At 54.1% G+C, this 18,441-nt stretch overlaps 3 protein-coding genes across 3 annotated transcripts; 2 read left to right on the top strand and 1 right to left on the bottom strand.

The window, feature by feature from the left end:
- Nucleotides 1-463: 463 nt before the first annotated feature.
- TMEM88 (transmembrane protein 88) lies at nt 464-4,551 on the top strand. The gene is made up of 2 exons (XM_077314867.1): nt 464-853; nt 4,261-4,551. Exons 1-2 carry the CDS (start codon nt 581-583, stop codon nt 4,525-4,527), a joined length of 540 nt encoding a protein of 179 aa, XP_077170982.1. The 5' UTR covers nt 464-580; the 3' UTR covers nt 4,528-4,551.
- Nucleotides 4,552-7,815: 3,264 nt separating this feature from the next.
- Nucleotides 7,816-9,501, bottom strand: NAA38 (N-alpha-acetyltransferase 38, NatC auxiliary subunit). The gene is made up of 3 exons (XM_077314371.1): nt 9,336-9,501; nt 8,709-8,892; nt 7,816-8,189 (listed from the first exon to the last, which is right to left on the bottom strand). Exons 1-3 carry the CDS (start codon nt 9,408-9,410, stop codon nt 8,077-8,079), a joined length of 372 nt encoding a protein of 123 aa, XP_077170486.1. The 5' UTR covers nt 9,411-9,501; the 3' UTR covers nt 7,816-8,076.
- A 20-nt stretch (nt 9,502-9,521) lies between these two features.
- On the top strand, nt 9,522-13,331 carry CYB5D1 (cytochrome b5 domain containing 1). Its single transcript, XM_077314370.1, has 5 exons — nt 9,522-9,724; nt 10,908-10,984; nt 12,080-12,298; nt 12,630-12,860; nt 13,127-13,331. The coding sequence occupies exons 1-4, from the start codon at nt 9,598-9,600 to the stop codon at nt 12,858-12,860; spliced, it is 654 nt and encodes a 217-aa protein (XP_077170485.1). The 5' UTR covers nt 9,522-9,597; the 3' UTR covers nt 13,127-13,331.
- Nucleotides 13,332-18,441: the final 5,110 nt, after the last annotated feature.

Below are 18,441 nucleotides of genomic sequence, written 5' to 3' on the forward strand. Positions count from 1 at the left end.
GGGATCCCCTGGGGCTCTAAGTGGCCCCTCTGCTTTTTCTTTTGGGTGGGAGGGGAGGCTGGGCAATCTCCTGGAACTACAGCCCATCTCCAGAGGACATAGCTCAAGTCCCTTGGAGACAATGGCTGCTCTGCAATGGCAGATTTGGGGGGCCCCTCCCCAGTCTCCACCCCTGACACCTCCAAGAATTTCCTGACCCAGAGTTGGCACCCTTTCAGCCTCTGTCCCAGGGGCTAGGGGCCCAGGCGGTGGCAGGGAGCCTTGCCCCTCTATTATCCGGGATGCCGGGATGCTGCCGACTCCAAACACGAAGCATCCCTGGAATTTGAGGGCATGGGGGACCCTCCCTCCCTGCATCCCTGGGACGGGGTCGGGCGGTTTGGCTGGGCCTGGTGTGCGAGTGTGTGTGCGTGTGTGTGCGTGTGTGTGTGGCATTCCTAGATTATCCCGGAGAGTCGGAGGCTGGCCCAGCGGCAGGGGGTGGGGATGCCTGGGAGCAGCACGTAAAGGATGCTGCAAACTCAGGAGCCCGGCCAGAGCGTGGCAGGAGGCGTTGGGGAAGAAGGAGTCAGGCGCCAGGATGGGCTTGGACAGCCGCTGCCAGAGGGCCGGGTCGGGGTCCCCGGAGCCAGAGTGCGGGCCAGAGGGCTCTCCCCTGCCGCCCCCTCCCTACGCCGGGGAAGGGGCCCTGGAGCTGCGGGGGTCTCTGGACTGCTGGGCCTGTGCCGTGTTGGTCACGATCCAGAACTTGCTGGTGGGCCTGCTCAACCTCCTCTTGGTGGGGGTCATCTTCGGGGTCATCCTGTTCCCCGCGGGGGTCTTGCTCGGATTCGGGTTTCTGTGCCATTCTGAGGTGAGCTCTGCTTTTCGCTTCTCCCCAGTTTGCGGAGTCTCAGGGGTGGGGATGGGCACGGCCCAAAGGGGAGGGGTGACAGCAGGGTGCGGGTCGGTCTGGAGGTCCCTGAGCAGAACTGTGGGTCCAGGAGGGCCTTTACGGAGGGAAGGGGGCATGCTACCCATGCAGGGGATTGGGGTCCTTGGGAGGTCCCGACTTCCTGCTCCAAAAGGCTGCGGGGGTGGGGGGGGGTGGATGCAACTCTTGAGGCCACAGCCTGCTTTGCATGTAGGATCTGTGCGCTGCTCTTCTCCGGGAGATGGACAGAGGCCGAAGGGCTGAGCAGTGTCTCTGAGCACGCACAAAGTGTCTTTCTGACCCCCACCGAATAACCGCAACCAAGATTTCAGACCCAAGTCTGGCTAGTTAGAGGGGGAACCTCCTTCCTCTTTCAGCCACACGCCTCTCTGCGTAGCTCTTTTTAAAAGTTTTCTTAAGCATAGGGATGGGAATGTGTGTGGAATGGCCCCGGCTGGGCTGTCTCCACGTGCGGCTGCTTTGTTTGGGAAAACTGCCCCGGGGGCACAAGACCCTCCTTGCCTCACCCCCCCACACACACCCACCCACCCACCCACTGCCCTTTGAGTCCTGCCAGCCACGCCTTTTCCTTTCCCCAAGCCCCCTGGGCTATGCAGATTGCTCCCGCCAGCCCAAAACCGAGGGGGGAGGTCCCACGGGGGGGGGGCTTTCCAAAGGGAGGGCTGCAATGGGTTCAGTTTGCCCGCCAGTCCAGCTTGGGTCTGGGCAGCCTGGCTGCCTTGGGGAAGAAAGACCCTCTGTGTATGCTCACGGTACCAGCTGTCCCAGGCCTTATGGTAACGAGAACGCTTTCAGCAAGGTGAGTGAGACGGATGTTTTAATCCCATCAGAGCCCACCCCACCCCTAACCCTGGTTTGGCTGCTTGTTCAATAAGTCCGGTGCCCATTTCTTGACATTTCAGGAATGTTTCCCTTTGCCCCCCCCCCCAAAAAAAAGATCAACTGGCAAAAATTTTGCTAAGCCCTGGGATTTTGTTCACAATTCAGCCCCCACCCCCAGGCTCCCCCCCCTTTCCTCCAGAATTCTCCCCGCAGCTGTGGCCCCTCTAGGGTGGTCTTGGCTCAAGGGGATTTGGGGGCAGGCGGTGGGTGGGTGGGTGGGTGGGTGGGCGGCCGCTGTGGAATGCTCTGAGCTCAAGCGGGTCTCTGTGCCTGTCACATCCGTAGCCCTCCTTGGGGGAAGGGGGGGGTGTCACGGCAGGCAAATCTGTTTGGTCACAAGCCCATCGCTGCTCCTTTCAAATGCTCTCGGCATTTGCGTGCTGAATTAATTTTTTTAAAAGCTGTGTTTGAAACCTGCCTGGGGTGCCTGAGAGAAAGGCCGGCTGAAATAATAACAGCTGATATCAAAAACACCTGGAAGCGTCTCCGAACAAGGAAACTTGAAAAAAACAGGAGGAGTCTGCACAAAAACAGGCGACTGAAACAAAGAGCACGCAAGGCCGGATTCAGAAGGTCAGAGGGCCCCACGTAGCCCCTTTGCCAGCCTACGAAGACCATCGCCGGACAGTCGCAGCTAGGCTGCGCTGGCTTCTTTGCAAGACACGGGGCTTCCCAACCAGCCAGAAATGCATGGGAACACAAACCAGACAAGATCGTGGGAAGCTGTAGAGAAAAAAAATTTAGAAATAGGGTTTGGATCATTGAGGTAGCAATCCCAGGGGGACAGTGGAACAGACAAGAAAGAACAGGAGGAGGCCGAGAGATACCAAGACGTGTGCCTCTGGGAGAAGAAGGTGACCACTGTGCCTGTTGTCCTTGGAGCCTTTGGGGCAGTGTCTAGAAGTCTCAAGAAACACGTGGACATGCATCGGCTCCAGAAGACAGCAAGAATCCTGCGACGATACCCCTGCAATCCCCAAGAACTTGGCTAGATCTTGAAAGGATGCCCAGGCGAGCCCAGCCTCATCAAGGGGGGGAGACCACTTAGGAAGTCCTGGAGTCTCTGCAGCATTAGCCTCCCCAACCCCCAAACCAGGAGTTTTGTATCCTGACCAGAGCAGAGACAGCGGCGGCCAGAAAGAGCACCCCGGTAGGGTCAGGGAGGAGGGCAGAAAACAGCACAACCACCTAGGTGGGCCATCCCAGTCCAGCCTGCAAAACACATTACTGGGACATGAATGTTGTGAGTGCGAATTCTTGGGAGAGCAGCTGCTGGGCACGAAACTCCCGAATCTGACTCTGAGATCTCCTCCTCCTCCTCCTCCTCTCCTGTACGCAGTGACACAAAGCAGATGCCAAGCACTAGCGGCTTTGATAACCTTGCGGGGCGGGCCAGATGCAGGGTGCATTCCAGAAAGCGAAAGGATGGGCTGCCCTGCCCCCTCTTCCGGCATCTGGGATCTCTGTCCTGGGGAGGGAGGGAGCTGTTTTGGCAGGAAGTGGCCCAGCCCTCGCCTGGGCCCTCACCTCCTCTGGGGCTTGGAAAGGCCTGGACTGGCCTGGCCTTTCTTGAGAAGCGGAGGCAGAAGAACGGGGAAGGGGCTACGGGGTTGCCAACTCCAGACTTTGAAAACTGGAGATTTGGAGGCGGTTGCTTGCAGAGAGGGGTGGGGTGGGGAGGGGAGGGACTTCACTTGAATCTGTGATCTGCCACAGAGTTTGATCTTTGTAGTCTGGGGATGGTTGTCGTTCCAGGAGATCTCCAGGCCCCACCTGGAGGCTAGAGAAACCAAAGACTCGCCAGCCTGGTCAGGTCCCCAAACAAAATGAGAAAAAGCTGAGGAACAACATCCGAGTCATTTAATAAATCATCACCCAAATGTAGGCTGGTAAACAGACGCTTTCGTGCTCCAGAACTTCATCAGCGATTCCTTCGTAGATTTTTATAATTGTTACAATCAGAATTCATTTAGCAACAAAACAAAAAGGTCCTCAGTTCTACTGATGACGATTCAAAGGATTCTCACTCGACAAATTTCTTATTGTAACAAATATAATTTTCATTTCCTTTGGGGAACCCACCTGAGGGGGCGGGGCTCTCTCCCCTTCCCAAGCTCCGCCTTCCACAGGTGCTCAGCCCAAATCCCCAGGTGGTTCCTCCATTAATTATTTACCTCACCTCCGCCTCGCCTTTCTCCTCGATTGCATCCCACAGTGGTTCACCTCCTTCTCCTCTCCTCCACTGCACCCTCAGGACCCCCCTGCGAGGTAGGCAAGGCTGAGGGCGTGCGTGTGACTGGCCCAAGGCCACCCAGATTTGAACTTGGGATGCCCAGCTGGGCAAACTGATGGAGCATGCTGGCACGTGGCCAAGCTCTTTCTGCCTGCGCCTGAGAACCAGCTGACTGTGGTCCCTCTCCTTCCCTCCCTCCCTTTCTCTGCAGTTCTTGAACAACCAGGCCCAGTACTGCAGGGCCCACCTGCACGACTCCGGCGCGGTCGCTCTCCTCGTGGTGGGCTTCGCCCTCCTGGTGCCCCTCCTGGTCCTGGCCCTGGCCGCCTACTGCCGCGTGGCTCGCCGCCTCCAGCTCGGCTACTGCCTCATCCCCTACAGCAAAGCCGTCTACAAGAACCTGCCGGTGTCGCGCTACCACCGCTCCAGCTGTTGCTGCACCCAGGATCTGGACTCCGTGGAGAAAGTTTGGGTTTGAGAGGGGAGGGGCGAGGGGGCAGGTTGGGACGGGGTGGGGGGGGTGCAGGAGTAACGGGGGGGTGGGAGAGGGGAATGACTCTATTGAGAAGCCTAAGCTAGGGAGTTCTGAAGATCCGGGCTCCCCCCTGCAAGTCAGCGGATACTTCACAGCAGTGGAATTTGCAACGGTGCATCAGACTCTCCCTGAACATGTGCAGAGGTGGGCCTTCAGAGAGGTGCTGAATTCCATCCAGGACTGGTGCTCCAGAAGCATGGCATGAAAAACATCACTCCAGGGGTCGTAAGCTGGGAAAAGGATCAGTTCATGGTTTTGCTCAACTTTGGAAGAGGCAAGGAAAGATTTTGCCCTCTTTTCACTGTCTGCTTACTGGACACTGAAGTAGGCCTTTTGAGGGCCTTCTGGGGTCGTAATGGGGCACCCCCCTCCCCATCTCCCCAAAAAGAAACCCAGAGAGATGCTGATATCTGATTGTTTCTGAAGGGTGGGGGGTGTCTGTGAAGTTACGTGGGGAATTGGATGAGTTACCAATACTAGAAGTTGAGCAGATGGGCCAGATTTAAGTGGGTGCAGGGGGGGGAGAACTCCCCTTCTCCTGTGCTGGGGCTCCAAAAGGCCAGCCCTTTGCTGCGCTTGCTTTTGATTCTTGTGACACTCAAAGTTTTTGCTTGGCTCTGTCATCACACTGGAGGCAGAATTTGCCCTCCCCCTCAGAAATGTATTCGGATAGTTCCTTCAATATACTTTTTTTTTGCTTTATTGATTTGCCTCGTTTATGCCGGTCCTTCCACCACAGTGGGGACCCAGAGTGGCTGACATCTTTCTCCTCTCCACCAGTTTATCTTCACAACAACCCTGTGAGGTAGGTTGGGTAGATGGCGCAGCAAGCTTCCGCAGCAGAGCTGGGATCTGGACCCGGGTCTTCCAGGTCTAGTCTGATCCTTATGCCAGGCTGGCTCTCTTATGCCGACTACGGCTTTGTGGCCAAGGGCGAGGGGGTTGGCTTCACACCCCGTCCCCTGTGTTCTCTGCTCTTCCCTGGGCGTTGCCCGAGTTTGGGTTTTGGAGGGGGCCCAAAACAGCTGGCACGTCTCCCCTAAGAGCTTTGACAAGCCCTGTGATATGGAGTGGGGTGAGCTTCCAACCATCTGTTTTTGTCCGGATTCTCGGCCAGGCCAAAGGGGAAGAAGGGACAGCCTGCTGCCTGACCTGGTGGCACCCTGCCGGGAACGGGTCAGGTTTCCACTGGGCCTCCCAGCTGGACAAGCAAATTGGAGCCTGGCCCAAGGGGCCATTTCCCGGCATGTCTCCTTTTCCCTTCCTTCAGCCTGCCAGGCTGGCTGGGAGGACAGAAGCTGGGTGCCAAAGGAGGCTCAGTGGCAGAGCCTCGGCTTGGCCTGCAGGAGGTCCCCGGTTCAATCCCCAACGTCTCCAGTTCAAGGGACCAGGCAGGAGAGGGATGGGAAAGACCCTTGTCCCCGAGACCCTGGAGAGCAGCTGCCAGTTTGAGAGGAAAATACCGCCTCTGAGAGACCAAAGGAAGCTTCCTGTGAGTCGGGGACCCTGCCCTGAAAGGAACGAAGACGAGAGAGCCTTCCCAGGGAACCACAACTCAAAGCAGACCCCTTCCCTCCTACCACGAGGCCCCCAGGCCCCTGCTGTCACTCACTCCTCGGATCCGGAAATTGCTCACTGAGGCTTCAGGCTGGATTGTGGGCTTTGGGGTGAGTTATAATGTCTCCGGCTCCGACCCCTTGAAGGACCTGAGTGACGCATCTTAGCCCGATCTGACCACAGCCGGGAAGCTCAGCAGGGCCGTTCCTGGTTAGCATTGGCCTGGGAGACCCCCTAGGCAGCCCTGGGTCCCGGGACAGAAACCGGCAAACCACCTCTGGACGCCTCCTGCCTTGAAAACCCCTCTGGGGTCGCTGCGCATCGGCTGAGCCTTGCCGGCCGTGTTCGCGGGTGTCCGAGGTGCGAGGAAAGCCGACTCCGTGCCGTGGGGCAGGCAAGGGGAATATCCTGTTCCAAACAGGATGAGCTGAGTCAGCCCCGGGCGCCAAGAGGCCACTGGAAACTCCACGTTCAGGGAGGAAGGAACCGCGGATAAGATAAGACAGCGGCCCCTGGCTCTCTCTTCCTCCCTCCCTGCGTCCCCCATTGTGCTTTTTGATGGGGTGGGGGTGGGGACAGACACCCCCCCCCAGCTGTTTCTGGGGAGGGTTGAAGGCAAAGGGCAAGAGATTCCTTCAGGCAGTAAAAAACAGGGATACAAAAACACCAGCTCATCTTCATCTGCTCCCCCCCCCCCCCGCAAAAGGGTAGAATTTGCAAAAGCTTTTAAAAATCCTACCAGGGAGTGGTGATGGGGTAATCCCCTCCACAGCCAGATCTTGGAACCCAGTGGATCATTTTTAATCCACACAGGATTATCAGGGCCGGCCGGTTCCTGGTGTGGAACTGGAACTTCTGTTTTGCAGAGAATGATGCAAGCTTCTAGGCATTTGGGGGTCTATTGGGGACTGGGGGAGGCGGGGTTTGACCTGACTCTCCACAGATTGGAGAGGGGGGCCTATCTGCACCCTGGGGTGAAGGGGCAAGAGCCAGATTTAACAGAAAAGGATCTCCAGTGGCTGGAGGAAAAGGAAAGAGAGGATGTCGGGAAGGACAAAAGGAGGGGCCCCTTCCCCCCCCCTTCCTGCTGACTGGAATCACACCAAAGCCTTCCTCACCCCAACTACTTCCTGGAGGGAAGACTCTGATGGCAGGAAGACACCTGGAGGAAGCTGGCTCCCCTCCCCATTTCAAACACCTCCCTCCCCTCCACCCAGTCCGTTTTGGAAAGCCCAGGCAGATCAAAGGGAGGAGCAGCACTCTCCCCCTCCTCCCCTTATTCACACCTCTGGAAGGTTGCATGTAGCTCAGAGGTCACTAATGGCTGACCCCCCTCCTCCCCCAGTGCAGGGAGAGGGGGGCTCCACGGTTTCCTAAGAGGCAGCAGCAGGGAACATGAGGAGCTCTGCTGGGTCAGACCAGAGACGGTCCATCTAGTCATGCCTCCCGTCTAGCCCAGGGGCCAGCCAGTTCCTCTGGAGGGCCAGCAGCAGGGCAGGGAGGCCTTCCCCTCCTGAGTTGCCTCCTGGTGCTGGGATTCAGAGCCTGACTACCTCCAAGCATGGAGGCTCTCTTTAGTCACTAAGGCTAGTAGCCACGACAGGCCTCTCCTCCATGAGGACCACACAGCGCTCTTCGGCTCATGAGGAAGGAGCTAGAAAATGCACCACCAACTTAGAGCAATAGCCAGATTTTACTAGAGCTAACAAACATCTTTAACCGGCAAACACCTTGGTAGGGCTGGAGGCTTCCCAAGTCCTGGGGGGGGGGTGTGTGCAGCCCTTTTGCCCACTGCCCATCGGTCCAATACAGCCAGCGTCCGGGCAAAGCCGGGCGGCTGGAGGGTCCCCAAAGGGGCGGGGCGCAGAGTCCTTGGGAGGCGCCAGATCCGTTTTTCTCCCCCAGCGTGGAGATCGGCTGCTCTCTGCTGCTGCATCACAGGTACTGCAAGGAGGCCAAGCTCTCCAACTCCACTTCGATGGAGACGATGTGATGTCCGGGGACCATCGCCAGGCCAAGCACTCGGGGCTCTCCTGCGGAGAAGGAGTCTGCAGGAGGAGAAGAGCAGAGCCTGGGTCCCTTGTGAGCCACCCTCTTCTCCAGGGAACCAGGGACTCTGTCTTGGGGAGGGGCTGCAGATCCGCGGCACAGCTTCTGCCCTGAGTCCTCGGAATGCCCCTGCCCAAGTGAGTAAACGACTAGCTGTGATGGACCAGGGGTCAGATTTCTTCCAACTGCACCCTCTCCTCTCCAGGAGGCCTAGAAACGCCCAAATTCCACCCTCTCCAAAGAAGGGGGAAACTCTTTCCTAGCTCTGGAACAAGGCAGCAGCAAACCACTTTGCCGGTGTGGGAAAAATGATTCCGTGGCACGCCTTTGAGGAGTCAGCAGTGTGGTTTTGACAAGGGAGAGTATTTTTCAGGCCAGGTTGGCACCATCACATTTAAATAAGGTTTAATGACTGTTGTGAGCAACCCTGAGCCCTCTGGGGAAACGATACAAGTGGAATTTTTTTTTAATATATATATCACCCCCCCTCCCCGTGGCAACCTGGGGTGAGGCCTCACCTGTGGGCTTCAGGTACTCTTGGGCGGAGCCCAGGATGACGTTGCAGTCCCGGTCGGTGCACAGGAAGCAGCCCACCAGCGTGCGCCCGTCCGTCATGCGGATCCTCATGCTCTTGTTGAGCAGGTTCTCCAGCTTGGAGCGGGAGCGCTGGTACGACGACTCGCCCTTCTCCTCGCCTGATTCCTGGCAAACAAAAAACAAAACACACGGCGGGTTGTCATTTGTGGCCACAGAACTTAGGATCCTCTTTATGGCTCACGTTTTGCATCCCACCTTTTCTCCAACCACAGCATCTCCCCCCCTCCCCCTGCCCTGCCCTGCAAGGCGGGCCCCAAAGGATGGTGAGTGGTGGTTTTCACGCAGCTCTCCCCCGGCCTGATCTGGCACAGCCGCTGCCCCCAGGCTGGCAGGAGCGGGGTTTGCTTGGCTCTGCAAGCTGCGCTGTCCCTCTCCGGATCCTGGTCCTCGGGCGAGCGACCACCGGCTGGCTGCGAGGGAGCCCCCCTGGGGCCGCCGCGTGCAAAGGCCAGCCTACCTTGCAGGGAGAGTGTTAAGGGCCCGGGACAGACCCCTCTGCAGCGCCACCCCCCTCCCCTCCCTTGCGGGGGCGGAGGGTCTCCCCTTACCCCGGAGCTGGGGCTGTTCTCGCAGCCGTTCTCCTCCCGCCGCTGCTGCTCGGGAAGGGCTGCCGGCGCCGCCATCTTCGCCCCGCCTCCCGACCGGGGACTACAATCCCCAGGAGGCCGCGCGCGTGCGCAAAGCGGGGCTCCCGGCAGCCCGCGCGCGACGGCGCTCGCTTCCGCCCGGGCCAGACTCGGTTTCCCGAGAGGCCTTGCGGCGGCGGCGGCGGCGGCGTTGCCATGGGAGCGTCCTGCGCGGCTGCTCGGGATGGACGTCTTCCGGCCGCGCTACTACAGCGCCAAGGAGGTGTCGGTGCACACCCGGCCCTGGGACCTCTGGGTGTCCTTCCTGGGGCGCGTCCACGACCTCAGCCGCCTGGCCAGCGAGCACAAGGGTAGCGCCCCCCACCCCCCACCACTTTGTTTTGTCCTCACAACAACCCCGCGAGGTGGGCGAGGGCGTGCAAGAGCCCCAGCCGGCTTCCAGGGGTTGGTCGGCCTGGGGCGAAACTGGAACTGCGTGGAAAGAACTTCCCGCCTGGCTCTTTCTCACTTGCTGTTGAATTTTTAAAGTCTGTTTCTGTCTCGTGCGGTTGTCAGTAGGGTTGTCATTGATTCCACGAGTAGCTTTTTGTATGGTTTGTTTTATTGAATCCTTTGGTGTAGTGGTTAAAGATGGCGGCTTCTAATGCGGCGAGCCTTTGATTTCCCCGCTCCTCCACATGCAGCCGGCTGGGTGAGCTTGGGCTAGCCCCAGTCCTGTTGGTGCTGTTCTCACCGAACAATCCTGTCAGGGCTCTCTCAGCCCCATATACCTTACAGGGCGGGGGAAGGAGATTGTAAACTGCTTCTGGTAGAGAGAAGCTGAGCATAAAAACCAACTCTTCTTCTTTTTTCCCCTTGTGCACAGCCTTGTTACTACACCATGCTGGCTTAGCATGTGTTAACAGGTAGCTGGAGTTTTTTTAGGAGAAGGAAGTAAATAGCATCACCTGGTCACTAATATCCACTTCTTTTGAGAGCTTGTCTTTCTTTTAGGTTGCTGGCAATCCCACAGCAGCACCTCGCAGCAAACCTTTTGCTCCAGGAGGGATGGCTAACAGCACGGTGGGAGATGAAATTTCTTCTTCTGTCCGCCAGTGACCCCTGCTAGTGGTCTAAATGCAACAGGGCCCATAGTTTTCCCCCTCTGACGAATTATTCGGAAAGTGGTGCTTCAATGCTCTTTATGAATGCCTTTTAGGAAGCAGGTTTCTCTCCATCCTGCATTGCCTTCACCCTCCTCAGCATTGATGGGTGTGTGTATGTGTGTGTGGGGGGGGTAATGCCCCCAAAGAAATGGCCCTTTGGAGTGTGGCCAGAGTCCCAACCAGTGCGTAATTTAGCCTTTAAAAAATTCTTGTGGTACTGTAGAGTACCACAGCTCCTGGAAGAAATGAGCTGCTAGTCCATGGATGTTTCTACCACAACATCTCTTTAAAGTACTACATGACTCTGTTTTGAGTTTTCACTAGCAACTGGCTGCCTCCTTCTCTGACATTTGTTGCCCTGGCTTTGGTTTTCTCTCTGCCTGTTCAGGTGATCTCTTGCTGAAGCCGATCCTAGAAGCAGCAGGGAAAGACATCAGCCATTGGTTCAACCCCAAGACCAAGGATGTAAGTCTCCACAATCACCTAGTGGCTTTGAGGAAAGCATATGGCTGTCCAAAAGACTGTGCCTAGGCACCTTTACTTGAGAGTAAGTCCTTCTGAATACAGTGGGGCTTACTCCTAAGGAAGTATGCACAGGAGTGTAGTCAAAGCTGCGTAGGGACTATAAAATGAATGCTTAATCCCACGGACCTCTGTCCAAGAAACAGTTGTTGGGAAAGGCTAAGAAAACATCATCCTGTCAGAGCTCAAAGTCATATTTAAGAATTCACACTTTGTTCCAGCTCTTTTTGAGATTTCTGTTTGCTTTCAATTTCTGTCATCCACACTCTCTTGTACTGTTCATTGGATGTCCCGGTCCCATTGACTGTGTTTGACTTACTCCATGGAATTCATTTTGAGTCTCAGCAAAAAGGACAGAGTATTAATAACAAGCCAAATGGAATTCACAATATGAACATTTAAATATCCTTGAAAATATTGTGTATGTCTAGATTCTACAGTCTACTGTTCTCTAAGGCTGCTTGTTATCTGCCATTAAAATCCTCATGCTGCAGATCTGGAGGAAGTAAAACTTTGTCCTAAAAAAAAAAAAACCTTTGTCCAATATCCTCATTTTCCCCCAAATTTTAAAGTTTCTGTAAGCAAGAACTGTGAGTCCAGGTTTGCTAGTTTCTAGATTTGACAGGTACTGTTCTGATAAATCTTCTCTAACATTTCTTTAATGGCATAATCAATGAATATTCCTTATTCTTTGAGACCTATCCTATCCACATTGTTCTGCATGACTTTCAGTCAGGAAGTGATGTTCCGTCCCACTTTAGACTTTTTAAAAAATCCTTCTTTGATTTCTATTTGGCATCGGGACAAATTTCTTGACAACTTCTTCCCTGAATTTTGATGCCGCAGGCAGAAAGACACGGAAATGCTGAATAAAGAGAGACGCTTGTTTCTCTTCCTGCAAATCCCTGAATGAGGCTTCTCATTTTAATCCAGCGTCACACTGTAGGGCCGTGTCCAGTTGGTCGGGCCCTGTGTCGAAATCCCTCTTAGCTGAGAATGGAAACGTAAGCTTCTCACCCGTCTTCTTTCCCCTTCCAGATCCTAACGCACATCGATCCTCTGACAGGCTGCCTCAAGTACTACACCCCCCAGGGTCGCTTCATACACATCCCACCTCCGCTACCTCGCTCCGACTGGGCCAATGACTTCGGCAAGCCCTGGTGGAAAGATTCCAAGTATGAGGTGGGCATCTTGTCTGCCAAAACCAGGCGCATACGGATCATCAACACCCTGACCTCGCAGGAGCATGTGCTTGAGGTGAGTCCCGTTTCGCTCCTACCACGGAATCAAGGTGCAAGAGGACCCACGACTTGGGCTTTTCTAGTATGGTGTGCGTGCATGTGATATTTTTCCATTGACTTAATTTGTTCCCCATCGTGGCACCCTTAGTTTCCTATATGCACAGTTGCTTAGGGATCCTTATTGCCACCTCTGGTTTTCTGTGGAGGGCATCTGCTGGGCAAAGGCTAGGAAGGGGAACATGGCTGCTCCCACTGAGGGCTCGGAGGTGGAAGAGCTTAGTTCAGAGATGTTCTCAGCCTTTCTTTTGCAGTTCCCTTTGTGAACATCACGGAAAAACTGTCCACAGGTGTGCTCTGAAGAATCCATCTGGGAGATCCTGCGACGGTACCTTCCCTTCAATGCCCACGCCGCCAGCTACACCTGGAAATACGAAGGGGTCAACCTGGACATGGACTGGAACCTGGAGCAGAACCACATCCCGGATGAGGACGAGGAGTTCTACAACCTGAACATGGACGCAGACGCTTTCACCCCGGCCATCCTGCTGTACTTCAATGACGACCTCACTGAGTTTTAGGTAATCCCAGAGAGAAGAGAAGAGCGGGGAACAGTTGCCAACTGGGCCCTTCATAGGGGGGGTGGGACCCATTATATCCCCCACTGTTTAACCCCTTACAGCCGGGGTCTCAAACCTTGGCTGAGCCTGTGGTCACCTTTTCACCTTGCGTTGACTGGCCTCTCTGCCTACTGAGACCCATTTCTTTCTGCAATAAGGTAATAAACTGGGCAGGATTTGCGTGTCCTGCACTGCTCACAAAGGTCTTTCCTTTTGACTTGTTTCAGAGCCGGGCACTGAGAAGGCGGCTGTGTGGCAGACGGAGCTTTTGCTGGGCTTGAGGGCGCCTGGGCTGCTGCTTCCCAGTTTCGTAAGAACCCGGTTTGCAGTTTTGCTCTTTCTACCAAACAGGGCCAGGGCGTCTTTCTAGCATTATTAAAGAGCTTTACTATAAAACAGATTAAAATAACTTTTCAGAGGCAGCTGCCACCATATTGGCTTTACTCTTTCTTACCCCTTTCCCAGTGTATTTTAATTACCCCTCTTCTTCCTTGCCCTTGGGCTTCCTCTGTATATGTGACTCCACCTCCTGTAGCCGTTTTGTGGCTGCAGCCACTGCCCTTTGTCCAGATCCTACATGTGGCCACAGGCTCTAAAAGGTTGGGGACCCCTGATTCTCTTTGCTATAGGCATGCCATTCCCCATGCTCAGCACTAGATGTCAGCAGTGACTCACCAGTAGCTGCTTTGAAGGCAGAGCAATTCCTGAAATCGTTTTAAATATTGAATGTGGACCTTTACTCTGGCAGATTTGTTGTTCTCCAGGGCCATGACAATCTGAGGGGGCTCCATTGGTGTTCTTCCTTGCAGGGGGGAAAACGTAGAGCATCCAAACTCAGGCCACGCACAGCAGGTCTGGTCTCCCCATGTTTTTGTCAAACACAGAGAGGCAAACTGGATCGGGGCTGTGGCATTGCCCAGAGGCCTGCAAAAACCTTTTTGTCTTGAAATACTGTATGAACTGTCACGCATGGAAAACGTAAGAGCTTAATCTGCGAAATTGGGAAATGTTGCATGGAAAGGGCTGAAGTCCCCATACTTCCAGTCCCTGGGCCCTGACCTGAAGTGCACCTCGTCCCACTGCCACGGCTTTAGAGGAGGGGGCCAGGATCCAATCAGGAGCCCTTATGTAGAGGGGAGCCTGTTCTGAGATGAGGGCGCTCCGGCCTCAAATGCCAGGAAGTGCTTTTGGCGGTCAGTCAGTCACTTTCCGCAAAACCTGCCTCACAGGGTTGTCGTGGAAGTGGAGGGAGCGTGTGCATGCCAACCTGGGTGGTATAAAAACGTAAAACACAGACTGTATATGCAGTACCTGCACATACAGGTGAAGGAAAAACTGTTGACTCGTGGTGATTTCAGAGGGCTGGATCAGTTGAAAAGGGTGCTAACTTTGGCCCTTACCCAATCTGAAGGCACTCAGAATGTGAAGACAGAGCGGTCTTATTCGAAGATATCAAATTTGGTCCTAATATTTGGGATCAGCTCAGAATCTGCTTTGACATACAGAAACAAAGCAAACTCTTGAATTAACTCAGTATGTTTTGGTGCTGTTAATGGAAAAGATTCCCACCCCACCCCCTACTATTCCCCTCATGCCTAATGTGCACTGCCTTACCCATTGTGGTCGGCATCATCTACTCCGACTGGCAGGGGTCTCTCTCCAGGGCGTCTGGCACTCCCGTCACCTCCTGTCTGGTCCTTTGAACTGGAGGTGTCGGGACTGGACCTGGGACCTTCTGCGTGTTCTGCAGGGGCTCTGCCACCTAATCACAGCCTTTGTGTTCCGGTTCTCTCAATCCATGTCCAAGTCTTTGCAAGCCTCAGCCCACACTAGGCGTCTGGTTACCGCACACGTCCTGGCTTTCAAAAGGCTCTGTCCTCAGAATTTCAATCGAAAATCTCACGGAGAGAAGACGGAACCCCCTCGCTCTGGGATGTGGGATCGGAACATCTGTGGCTCCTGCTGTGGGGAGGAAGCTGAATCACAGCTCAGCTCGTGGAAGCAGCAAACCCCGTGGAGAGGTATAGCCTCCAGTGAGCTCGCTTCAGAAGTAATTGCTTAGGGGTGTTTCTCTCTAGGCGAGCAGCCGCTGGGCTCTCTGCCTGCTGACCTGTGTCTGTAGGCAAAGTGGCGTCCTCTGAGAAGGAGGAGGAGAAGGAAATCTTTCTTTAAAAGAAGAGAACGTGACAGATCTCAGGGGAGGCTGAGCAGAAGCAGTCTGTTCGCTTTCAAAGGCAGCTTCTGATTCCGTCCTAAACACATCGAAGCAGGACCAGTAAAAGAACATCGTCCTAGCAGACGTTACACATCCTGTCCGCAGCTCTAAATACACAATATGGCCTTTCAGCTGGCCACACTCCCATCTTCAGTAGAGTCTGTTTCAGATTGGGGCACTCTCTCTTCCAGAAGCCCTTCCTTGATGCCAAACGGAGGTGTGCAAACCCATGTCATGGATGGGTACTAAGCACACTGATTGCTCCAAACTCCCGCGTCATGGCTCTTTTCCTGTTGGTGCTGCTGTGTCTTCTCACGTCCCAAGTCTTTCACAAGCTGGTTTGTGGCAATTTACTCCGAGTGTGAGGAGCCAGGAACTCTTCTCTTGCAATATTCTTCCCTTCCCCAAAAAACTCCAACACAGAACAAATTAGAGAATCTGGTGCCCGTTGACAATGAGAGATGCTTTCCCCTCATCTTTGTTTCGGTTCCCCATTTGCAGACCCCCAATATGGCAGTAAGCTCAAGACTGGAGCACTGTAGGTGCTCTTACATGGGGCTGTACTTGTAGACTATCTGGAAACTGGAAATGGTAAAAGAGAGAAAAAGAAAAACCAGGCAGACAACTTATTAGCTTCTGAGATCTCACAAGATCAGGGCTCACATTGTGCCCCCTTTCCTCCTGATCTAGTCCCTTCCCTGGCTGCCTATTTGTGTTCAGATCCAATTCAAAATGCTGGTGCTTTCTTCACCCTTGTCTGTGGTCTTCCCTTTATAGGTGGGGCTCCTTGGCACAGGTGGGTGGCACTTCCTGGGGTTATGGTTGTGAGTTTGGCTCTCTTTGGCTTGCAAACCACAGGGCCAGGCAGGTTGGGTCGAAATGGCCTGTTACACAAACACTGTGGGAATTCAGTGCTTGGTTTATGGGAGGGAAAGAACATGGCTTTGATGGGGCAGTGGTTAAGGTGCCCAGGGAATCCTTCCTGGAGAGTTGGACCTCAGGCACTTTTGGAGTCGACCTTGTACCTCTGCATTTTGTTGGCTCTTGTTCCCCACAGCTGAAGAGTCCTCAGGGAATAACCTCTTCCAGCTGTCCCTGGGGGTGTCCAAAATCTCTCAGCTGTGGCAGAGATAGTGGGCATCTGTCTAGCCCCGTGTAATGCCCGCAAAGCCCCAGGCTCTCGTGACATAAGGCCAGCTGTTCTCTCTCTCTCTCTTCCTCCTTGGATAGTTGCCGTCCCTGGAATCTGCGGCAGGAAGAGGAGAAGCCTCCTGTAAGGGTGGCTTATGAGATGGGGCTTGAAGGCGTGGACATGGCCTGGCGGCTTGGAAGTGGCAGGTCCCGTAACTCCAGGGAGACTTCCTCTCTAGGGATTCCTGGCATTATTCTCTACCTAGAAAAAACAACCCAGCCCGAGGAAACGTTTTTTAAAAATGAATGCTTCTTTGTCTCGTTGCATGTTTCAGACTGGCCATCCTTTCCCCTAGTGTAACATGAAGCCACCTTTCCTTGGATGGCCCCCGCCAGCCTGATCTTGGAAGCTGAGCAAGGTGTGCCCTGAGGAAGCCCAGGGAGGCCCTGGCAACCGACCTCCGAAAGGCTCTTGGCTCGAAAGCCGCATGAGGCACTGTCGTACGTCAGCTGGGACATGACCCCACTTTGCACTGTGGGTATGAAGCTGATCTTGGTCATGTTTCATCACTTTTCAGTAGGCGAGGAAACTCCAGTCCAGCCAGCTTATGCAGCGTCTGGAGAGCTTGACCTTTGAACGGGGACATCCCCCAAAGGCTCTTGTTTGCCCGAGAGCCAAATTCAGTAGAACCTTTTGTGGAGTGATGAGTTGCACTAACTCCCCCCACCCTGCCAATTATAATTTCGTTGTGAATTTTGATGGAGTGCCAAGGAGTGGGAGGTCTTGTTCATCTCCCCCCCCCACCTCCCTGTATGCTTAAAGGTGTCAATTAATCTCCCCCCTCCTAATATGGTAAAGGTGTCAATTAATCGCCTGAGGTTACAGGAAAGAACCTGCAACAGATGGCACTGGGGGTTTTCTGAATCAAAGTTTAGCATTCCCGTGCTCCCATGGGCTCTCACACAGATTTAATGTGTGTGGTTCTACCTTTGTGTGTATTTCAGCTGCACAGTAATCGGGAGGGGAAAGGCCTTGAAAGATTTTTTCCCCCTAAGCTGAACAGAAGCAGTTCCCTTGAGGGAAGAGCAGGCTTGTGGCGTAATGAGCTATGTATCTTTGACCCTCTTAAAAGACAAGATGCAATTGGGTGCAAACTATTGAGATAAACACTATGCACACACACCCCTCCCTTTGGTTTCATGCTGTAGGTTTCCGGATGGGATTTGATGGTTGCTGCATTGTGAAGGAACATCAAAGGCAGACAAGAGAGAGGGATGTTTTACTCTTCCCAAGTTTTTCCCTTGAGCAAAGAGGGTAAAGCCACAAACAACTAGGGTTAAGAACCAAAGGAGTTTCCATTATTTGGAAATGTCTGTTCTGCTCTCATGGCTGTATTTTAACAAACTGAATAAATATGATGCTGCAGCCATTTCGTGTGAGGCTTTAATTCAGATTTTGCTTTACCCCTTGAAGGTTTCCCTTCTGCACGGGGCAAAGGGATGCTCTGTACATGAGCTAGACATTGCATTCTAGAGCAAAGGATCTTGTCAGCATGAAACCTCCGAGGTTCCTCCTGGAGAGCGCTGGCTGGCTTTGAGCACTGCCAGAGAAATGTTTCGACATGAGTGAACGGGATTGGTGCCCAAGATCCTGGAGGGCTTTGGAGGGTGTTGCATTAAATAGAAGAGCCAGGTGGGGGATAACATTCGTTTTGCACATGGTGTATCCTGCAGGCACAGTTACTCCTCAGTGGACACTTAAAAAGTCGGGGTGGGGTGGGGTGGGGGAAACTGCTATGCAAAGACCAGAGCACTTTCTCTGCCCTATTCTGTAGCAGCGGACTGTGTTCCATTTCTTTCTGTAAACAGGACGCTCCCTTTCCCAGTCTTTGGGGGAGAGAGGGACCACCGGTTGCAGCACCACTGGCTTTAGACTGGATGTGACATGGGTTTAAGTGCCCCTGCGCAGAAAGCGGCTCTTCTGAACTAAAGTACGTTTTCTCCCAAAGGAGCAGTTAGGACTAGGGTTTTGTTGTCCAGGTGGATTTACTACCTGGGGCCTTACTACCTAGTATTTTTATTTCATGCTTACTTTATTTTTATTTCATGTTTACTTCATGTTTACTTCTGGCAAAGTGACAGATGGGAGAAAATCTGCAGACTCTTGCCCCTGAAGATTATTAGGCAGTGGTGAAG

This window comes from Paroedura picta, chromosome 16 (genome assembly GCF_049243985.1).
Source record: "Paroedura picta isolate Pp20150507F chromosome 16, Ppicta_v3.0, whole genome shotgun sequence".
NCBI lineage: Eukaryota > Metazoa > Chordata > Lepidosauria > Squamata > Gekkonidae > Paroedura > Paroedura picta.

What these genes read in the sequence shown, in the direction of transcription:
- NAA38 (XM_077314371.1), bottom strand. Translation starts at nt 9,410, where the DNA reads ATGGCGGCGCCGGCAGCCCTTCCCGAGCAGCAGCGGCGGGAGGAGAAC. An exon ending in AGAACAGCCCCAGCTCCGGG is followed by an intron (nt 8,893 to 9,335) that starts GTAAGGGGAGAC and finishes TTTGTTTGCCAG; the next exon opens with GAATCAGGCGAGGAGAAGGG. An exon ending in AGAGTACCTGAAGCCCACAG is followed by an intron (nt 8,190 to 8,708) that starts GTGAGGCCTCAC and finishes CTCCTCCTGCAG; the next exon opens with ACTCCTTCTCCGCAGGAGAG.
- TMEM88 (XM_077314867.1), top strand. Translation starts at nt 581, where the DNA reads ATGGGCTTGGACAGCCGCTGCCAGAGGGCCGGGTCGGGGTCCCCGGAG. An exon ending in GGTTTCTGTGCCATTCTGAG is followed by an intron (nt 854 to 4,260) that starts GTGAGCTCTGCT and finishes CTTTCTCTGCAG; the next exon opens with TTCTTGAACAACCAGGCCCA.
- CYB5D1 (XM_077314370.1), top strand. Translation starts at nt 9,598, where the DNA reads ATGGACGTCTTCCGGCCGCGCTACTACAGCGCCAAGGAGGTGTCGGTG. An exon ending in CCTGGCCAGCGAGCACAAGG is followed by an intron (nt 9,725 to 10,907) that starts GTAGCGCCCCCC and finishes CTGCCTGTTCAG; the next exon opens with GTGATCTCTTGCTGAAGCCG. An exon ending in TCAACCCCAAGACCAAGGAT is followed by an intron (nt 10,985 to 12,079) that starts GTAAGTCTCCAC and finishes TTCCCCTTCCAG; the next exon opens with ATCCTAACGCACATCGATCC.